We start from the raw sequence: 8088 nt of genomic DNA, 5'->3' as shown, positions 1-8088 counted from the left end.
ATAAATAATAATATATTCATGAATATTTGTTTCATGTTTTGAAACATTGATTTAAAATAATATATTGATTTAATCATAAAAATTTTTGAAAACAATTAATTTCTTTGATGCTCTCTTTTATAAATATTCCTATAGATTATATGTATGTTATACGATAATTTTAAATATTTTGATTGTTATAAATAATAAAATCATATTTATAAATATTTATGAATTAAAAATTACAATTATATTTTTTTATCATAATACAGTCAAAATAATATAAATTTATTATAAAAATTTTTAAATCATTGGATTTATAATGCTATTAAAGCTAAATTTATTTATATATATTATTAATAGATTTTTATGTAACATTATTTATCTAACATAGACAATGAAATAGACAATTTAAAATTTTTTAAATTCCTAATCAATAGAGAGACAAAGACAATAAACTTAATGACATATAAAAATCTTTTTTTTGATGCATATAATTTGCAAAACAAGAGAACAAATAATAGGAAAATAGAATAAAAATGAAGAAATTAATCGTCTCCAGAATATCGCAAATGAAAGATAATAAAAAAAGAGAATATGCGATAATAATAGAAATAAAAATTAGCGCCATCTCTTGATTATTAAGAACATTTCTTCATGGATTCGGTAGAGTAGAGTAAGATCGATTAATAATCAATGTCATCTTTCGAATATCTTTAGCATTCAAGAGATGGCGTTAAATTGCAATTCTTATCTTCATTTTTATCCTTCTTTTATTATTTGTTCTTTTTGTTTATTACTATTGGCGCGTGAATAAGATATAAAGACAAGATATAAAATTTTAATTTTTAAAATTACAATATATTATAATTTTTAATTTATCATTATTCTGAACTAAACCAATAATATTAAGAATAATGTTAAAATAATAAAAAAATCATAATGTTCATGAGATAAAAATGAGATAAAAAAATGAATTTGATGTTAAATTTATTTTGCATCTTGTCTGCGATAATATTAATATATATAATATTAATATACTATATATTTCAAGTATTTATATTAATAATGAAAACTTCTGAATTCTTGCGTACCTCTTTATCCTATCGAAATTACTAACAGAAGCAATTTTTGAGTCTTGTATTTGTATTGAATGATTAACTTGATCTTTTTGATTTAAAGGTATTAATGATGATATTAATACCTCCTGATCAGATTGATCAGGATACATATTCCACTTCTTATCTAATTGTTGAAGCAAACATTGTAATTCTGAATTATTGGCAAAATCCTTTTCATAACAACCATCAAAAACTTTCATAGAATCCTGGAAGAACTTTTGAATTTTCGCATCTCCGAATGAATATTCTGGCACATTTATTTTATTAGGCATATTTATACTCAATGTATTTTTCACGATATTCAATTTGCTACTGCTCAAATTATTCTTCTGAATAGAACTTACATCTAAAAAAAAAAAAAAAAAAAGAAAAAGAAAATTAAAATAATATATAAAATTGTTCATTAAATTTAAATGTTTTTTAAATAATTTAAATTAAAAACTACAAATGGAGAATTCAGAAGATAATCAATCAAATTTTCTTTAAAAATGATTTGCATAGATTAAAAATCTTTTCATCATCATTGAGACAAAATTATTATTATTTAGTTGACAAATTGATCAAGTCACTATTTTTATAGTTCAGTATTTATATTTCTTCTTATTAATGTATTTTTGCAATTAATTTAAAAAATTTTAATTTTTACTATTATTAAGAATTAAGAAGATGACATCAATGATTGGTTTCAAAATTCTCCAAGTGCTTGACTTACTCATTTCATTGTCCACAACAGACAAAGAAACCATAGTTTTTAGTATTTCTTTTTCAGTCTTCAATTTCGTCTTTTTTTCTTCAGGTTCAACTGTTTTTAAATTTTCAATATTTGTTACAACATTGTTCGTCACAGTTAAATCTTTAACAATATCTGATAAATTTTGCATGCTATTTGACACGGTATTCTGTGCTGTATAGAAAACTTCCTGCATTGACTTGTTTAACATATAAACATTTTCCAATTTTTGAGCCTCATTTTTAATATTCATCAACATATTAGGATTATTTTGCAACAATTTTTCTATCAAAGGAAATGCGTTACTCGCTGTAAAATCTATCTTTTGACTTCGATTAAAATCAATGGAATCGTTCAAACATGAATGATAATTCGTATTTTTGGAATTATTTAAATCCTCTATATTCTTTATCATTTTCTCTTTGTCAATACTTTTATTAGGCGTAGAGGTCCTCATCGTTTCTATGCCTGACAAACAATACTCCTCTATTTTTTCTTTAGTCAAATATTCATCTACAATGCAGTTGCATTTAAATAAATCTTGAATTTTCACAGGGCTGCTAGATTTTTCCACCATTTGTCGAGTGTTCGAAGAAGACTTGAATAAATCTTGTTTTCTTGAAGAGCAACAATAGCTGAATTCGTTGTGATAGGATGGACATAATTTCATTTGCTTCGTGTTATTTATCTCCGAGGAATTTGTTCCTCCCCTCTTCTTTGTCGATGAACGTTGGTCCATTGACAGATTTGTTATCTTGAAAGAATTGTTTTTAATTTCTTGTGGCTGTTGATCCACTGGCAGATTTATTTTTTCGAAAGAATTGTTTTTAATATCTTGAGAATTTGAATATTGGTGCATTGATAGATTTGTTTTCTCAGAAAAATTATCTTTGATGTCTTGTGTATTAAAAATGCCATTATTTCTTGTTAGTATTATAAATGGACTGTTCTGAATTAAAATAAAAAATTTATTAATCAACTAATTTGATATATGATGAGAATATTAGAAAAAGATTAGAAAAGATTATATAAATAAAATTTATGTAAATAATCTAAGATTATTTGAAGATTAGTGATTTTGTTTAAATTTAGATATATGTAAATTATATAAAATTGAGGGAAGATAACTCATAATTTTGGTTGGTGTCGAATTCATTTAAAAAATACAATTTTTTCTAATTTTTATAAAATTCAAAAAAAAAAATTTATTGTCTGATCTTCGATTAATCATGTTTAGATAATAAAAAAATCGATGTTTTATTATCATAATGTTAAGAATAATAAAATCTGCGTTGTATTGAAGTAACGATTATTCAATACTTTATTTTTATAAAAAAATATGTTATATATATTTTATTAGAGTTAATGAACTCACTGCACTATAAGTGTCACTGATAACTTTCATATTATCATCATATTTTTCGTCAATCATAATTTGATTCTCTGAAATTTTCTCGCTCAAAATTTCATTCTTTGAACTAACAAATAATGTGATATCATCTTTGTAATATTCATTTATCGTAACTTGATCTTCTTCACATTCATTTGTATTTATAGTATCATGTTCATATATTCTTGTCTGATAAGATGGAACAAAAAAATCAAAATAACATGATTATTTTCTAATAATAAAAAAAATTCTCCTCTAGTGTTAATTTTTGTGAAATTAATTTTTAAGTGTTTTAATATATTTCTTTTAATTTTTTTACAAAATAAAAATTAAATTATTGTAAATTATTTAAAAGCTTATAAGATCAAGAAAAATAATTTTTAAATGGTTTGTAATTACAAAATATAATTTATTGATCAAATTCAAATTTTTACTTAAAATTTTAGCTTAAATATAAATTTTTGTTATAATAATAAAAAAATTTTGCCTATGCTCCTTTCTAGCCTATTACCTGATCATCTTCATGTTCCTTCATGTCCGTCTTAACTTCATCTTTTTTATACTTATCTATAGTTTCTTCATCCATCGTTTCTTCATTCTTCTCATCTTCCACTGGTTTCTCATTTCTTAATTTATTCGTTAAATCGTAATTACTGATGAAAAAATATCCTGATAGAATAGTATTGTCAGGAATATCGTCTTCTTCTTCTGTTAATCTTCTAAAAATTTCCCTTTCTTTTTTTCTTGAACGTGCGTCCACAATATCCTGTTCGGTCAATCCAAGGATTCTCATCGTCTTTTGGGCGGGCGTTAACGTGGTATCGTCGATGATTCGCGAGATGGTATCGTGTGTATCGTAAGTATCATAACTGTCACAGGATATCAAGGTCATCAGAGACCGTGTTCTGTACTTCGAATCACCTATTTTGAAGCAGATGCGAGCAGCGATCAGATTCGAATCGCTTCTCATGGTTCTTCTCAGTGTTCGTTGTTTCTCCATGTGACGTAGTTCCATAAATAGACAGGAGTTAGAGTACCAGACATAACTGAAAATTACTGAAAAATAGGAAGGTTTGATGAAATTTTTAGAAATGTAAATTTAACGATGATAAATTTTAGAAATATTTTAATCAATTAATAACTATAATGAAAAAAGATAACATGATAGTACCATGTGATTATTAATGATTTATAAACATGCTTATATATTTATCTATTTATAATTAATATTTTTATAATTATATTTTTTTATAAATGATAATATGATAATGATAAAAATATATTTTATTAAATTTTGATGTGGAAATTAAGATTGAAATCAGATAAAATCGTTAGAATCGTAGTATCTTTGAAATTGCGTTACAATAAAAAAAAATTCATTGAGTACTTATAAGTGTAAGTGTACCAAATAAATTTTTAAACTTGATTTTCTTAAAAAAAAAAACAAATTATTCCGAATATAAAAAAATTTTATTCTATAAATATAATATATTTCGATTTATTTTTATCAAGAACTATTTCTTTTCAATATTTGTATTCCAATTTAAAATACAATATTTTGTATAATTTATAAAAATATTCAAATATATAACAAATTACTATGTAATGCGCTATAATTGAATATTTACTTACTCAAAGGAATGACCTTCACAAGGACGAATTCAAGGAAAATGGTTAACGAGAATCTCTTGTCGTACCAAAGCAAAAGGCCAATAGCTATTACGATTACTTCCAGCACGACATTTTTGAAGAAGCTCAGGATCAACCAGGGTAGTAACAAGTTCGGACGAGTAGATGTTAATATGGGATAAATGTTTGTCAGATAAGAGATCGTATACACATGGGCGATAATAATTCGTGTGATTACGATCCATGATAAAGCTACAGTTAATAAAAATAAAAATAATTATAAATTAGTAATGTTAATTTCATTTTTATTAAATTTCGGAGCATATTTCTAACCAGTTTTAATCGTATCCTCTCCAATAGTATCAAAAATAAGGGTTCCCTGCGATAAGGACAAGTTCCATATTTGTTCGAGCTTGTTTCTCCATTTAATGGGACTCCAATCTAGTGTGCTATTAACCTTTGAAAGATACGTTCTGATGAATATATTTTTTTTTTAATTATCTCTTTATCGAGAAAATTAATTGCTCATTGCATTAATATAATTTTTTTTTAAACTCAATTTTTAATTTTTTCAATAGATTTCGAGATACCAAAAATTTTTCCTAAAGATAATTTTTTATATTTTCTGATAAAGTTTGCGTATTTGTTTTTGGATTATATTTGGAAAAACTTAGTGAAAAATATTTGATGTCTCGAGATAAAGTTTAACGATTTGCACTCGAAAAATAAACTGCTATTCATTAATTAATTTTGTATAATTTATCGGAAACAAAATTAATAGATATTTTATTTATTTATAATAACTTTAATATTATACTTATATGCAATATTCAAAAATTATAAAAATAATTTTCTTATTTTTTTTTTTAATTATTCAAAGATAGAAATTTTTATAATAATACATAGATAGTATTCTATCTTGACCGAAATTGATCTTAGAAAATACAGCTCATATAAAAAATATTTTGATTACGATGAATAAAGAAATAAAATGCATTTTAGGTTATTTTTATTTATTATTTATTATAGAATCTCAAAAGTTTTTGGAGATTAATTTAATTTCGATTTCTATGTTTTATTTTTAGAATAAATGGTTTTTATAAATTATCTAAAAAAGAGACTTCTTTACCAATTTGTGCTATTTGTGTCAAATATTTTTCCTTATAATCACATTTTCAAATCGCTAATTTTCTATGGAAAAGTTTTCGAGTGTAAATGATTAACCTTTCTTTTTTTCCTCGACGAATAAAAACTGAAGGTTATAGAGGTTATAATCGACAAAGCATAAGGAAATTGTAAATAAAAAGATAATTAAAAAGATATCGATATAGAAATGATACTTACCAAACCTAAAATGTTCATTATCAATCGTTCAGTTTTATAAGAAATTCCAAAGAGACGTCCGAGGAAATTAGGCATCAGGAACACGAAACTGTCGAAGGAGCCGGAGGACCAGCGAGTTGTTGATTCCACGAGAGCCGATCATCGTCGACTTTATCAATTGTTGGAAAAACTCTCGATCACCGAAACCTCTGCACTGAGGATCACCCGGAAAATTTCAAAGGAGTGTTTCGTTCGTTCACGTTAATTTTGACGCATCCGGCTTCTCCGTTGGGATTATTGCGTGCCGAACGATTTCGAGATGACAATTGACGAGAGTGAACATAACTCGATGACAAATGAGGCAAGGCGCGGGATTTTAGATATGAAAGAATCGTCATTGCTTTAAAATCGCTTCTTAATTGCAAGAAATAAAATCGTTTCACATTTCTTCTTGGTTTTTCAAATCTAAAATATTTTCGATGCGTGCGCAAATAACCTGTAATCTGGTTTATGGTTAGACGTTCTTGAATAATCTATTATTCAATTTTTTAAAAGTATAGAAATAATTTTTATTAGAAATAATTTATACTTAGAATATTAACTAATTATTATAAATTTGAAAAAAGCTTATACATTTTAATTTCACTTATGATACTTCACAATTTCTTATATAAGATAGAAACTTGAGAATCGTTCTTTTTAAACATGTGGGTATTCTTATTGTAAAAATTTTCAAATATTCATGCCATAGAAAAAGAAATTTTTATGTATAAATATTCTGTATACATAAACATAAATATTACATTTTTTCATTTATTCCAAACATTCTTTATCTATATCACATATATATATTCATAAATAATTCAAACAAATTCGAACAATGTTCTAATAAGAATCGAAACATATAATAATTATATGTTTAATTATTTTATTTTATTTCTTTTTTAAATTTATTTTATTACAATACAAAAAATTAAAATTATACGAAGAAATATGAAAAATTATTATTTCTTAGATATTTTAAAAAATTTTCATATTATATTATTTTTTTATTTAAAATTACTTCTTAAAATTTTTTAAGAAATAATTTATTTTCGAAATTATACAAATAATTTACAAATATACAAATAAACTAAAATATTTTATAAACTACGAAAAATTTCAATACGAAAAATATGAAATAATAATATGAAAAAATAAATGTATTAAATAATTTATTTTTACAGCTTGATTTAAAATTATTATTTTTATTATTATTTGCAATAAATTTTATCTAAAACTGATATATATATATATATGCAATTAAATAAAATTATAAAAAAATATTTATTTTTTATAATATATTATCAAGCCTTATTATTTGCTATTTATAATAATTTCTATCTTATTTATTTAAATATTATAGGTTAAAATTAAATTGTTTTTAGAGAACATTTTAATATTAATGATTTCGTGGCATCTATAAGAAACAAATATACAAATAATAGAATGATAAAGAAGTGAAAAAGAAAAAAGTAATAATATTTAAATTAATACTGTAAAGCAAAGCAAGAGTTAAGTACAATGAAAAAAAAAATATCTATAGAATTAAGAAAATTGTAGGAAAAATATTCAATATTATAAAAAATAGTAATACAAAGATACGGTGAAAAATAATTATTGCTAAGTATTTCACAGATAAATATTATGATAGAATTTGAATTTGAATAAATTTAGTTAAATCTTGAAATTTAGTTAAAAGTTTTGCTTGCTATTTTCTCACAGATTATATTTTCCTAAGAAAATATCGAGAAATTTTTAATTTTAAAATTCCGAAAAAATTTTGAGTGCTATTTTCTCATAGATTATATTTTTTATATAAGATAAATCTTAAACAAAATCGAAAAGTTAGTTATTACATGTAATTTCTTATTTTT

General features: G+C 23.4%; 2 protein-coding genes across 2 annotated transcripts; both read right to left on the bottom strand.

Annotated features, from left to right (window-relative positions):
- Positions 1-1036: 1036 nt before the first annotated feature.
- LOC133666883 (uncharacterized protein PF3D7_1120600-like) lies at positions 1037-2964 on the bottom strand. The gene is made up of 2 exons (XM_062081097.1): positions 1813-2964; positions 1037-1446 (listed from the first exon to the last, which is right to left on the bottom strand). Exons 1-2 carry the CDS (start codon positions 2687-2689, stop codon positions 1037-1039), a joined length of 1287 nt encoding a protein of 428 aa, XP_061937081.1. The 5' UTR covers positions 2690-2964.
- A 182-nt stretch (positions 2965-3146) lies between these two features.
- LOC107997202 (uncharacterized) lies at positions 3147-6683 on the bottom strand. Its single transcript, XM_062081323.1, has 5 exons — positions 6194-6683; positions 5183-5306; positions 4853-5101; positions 3732-4276; positions 3147-3409 (listed from the first exon to the last, which is right to left on the bottom strand). Exons 1-5 carry the CDS (start codon positions 6266-6268, stop codon positions 3173-3175), a joined length of 1230 nt encoding a protein of 409 aa, XP_061937307.1. The 5' UTR covers positions 6269-6683; the 3' UTR covers positions 3147-3172.
- Between the last annotated feature and the right edge of the window lie 1405 nt (positions 6684-8088).

Source organism: Apis cerana, linkage group LG11 (assembly GCF_029169275.1).
Source record: "Apis cerana isolate GH-2021 linkage group LG11, AcerK_1.0, whole genome shotgun sequence".
Lineage (NCBI taxonomy): Eukaryota > Metazoa > Arthropoda > Insecta > Hymenoptera > Apidae > Apis > Apis cerana.
Note: the sequence above shows the minus strand (reverse complement) of the source record. Positions and strands in the feature narration are given on the sequence as shown.

Coding starts and splice junctions, on each gene's coding strand:
- LOC133666883 (XM_062081097.1), bottom strand. CDS start 2,689: ATGCACCAATATTCAAATTCTCAAGATATTAAAAACAATTCTTTCGAA. Junction 1,447..1,812: donor TGTTGTGGACAATGAAATGA/GTAAGTCAAGCA, acceptor TTTTTTTTTTAG/ATGTAAGTTCTATTCAGAAG.
- LOC107997202 (XM_062081323.1), bottom strand. CDS start 6,268: ATGCCTAATTTCCTCGGACGTCTCTTTGGAATTTCTTATAAAACTGAA. Junction 5,307..6,193: donor TAATGAACATTTTAGGTTTG/GTAAGTATCATT, acceptor TATCTTTCAAAG/GTTAATAGCACACTAGATTG. Junction 5,102..5,182: donor AGAGGATACGATTAAAACTG/GTTAGAAATATG, acceptor TATTAACTGTAG/CTTTATCATGGATCGTAATC.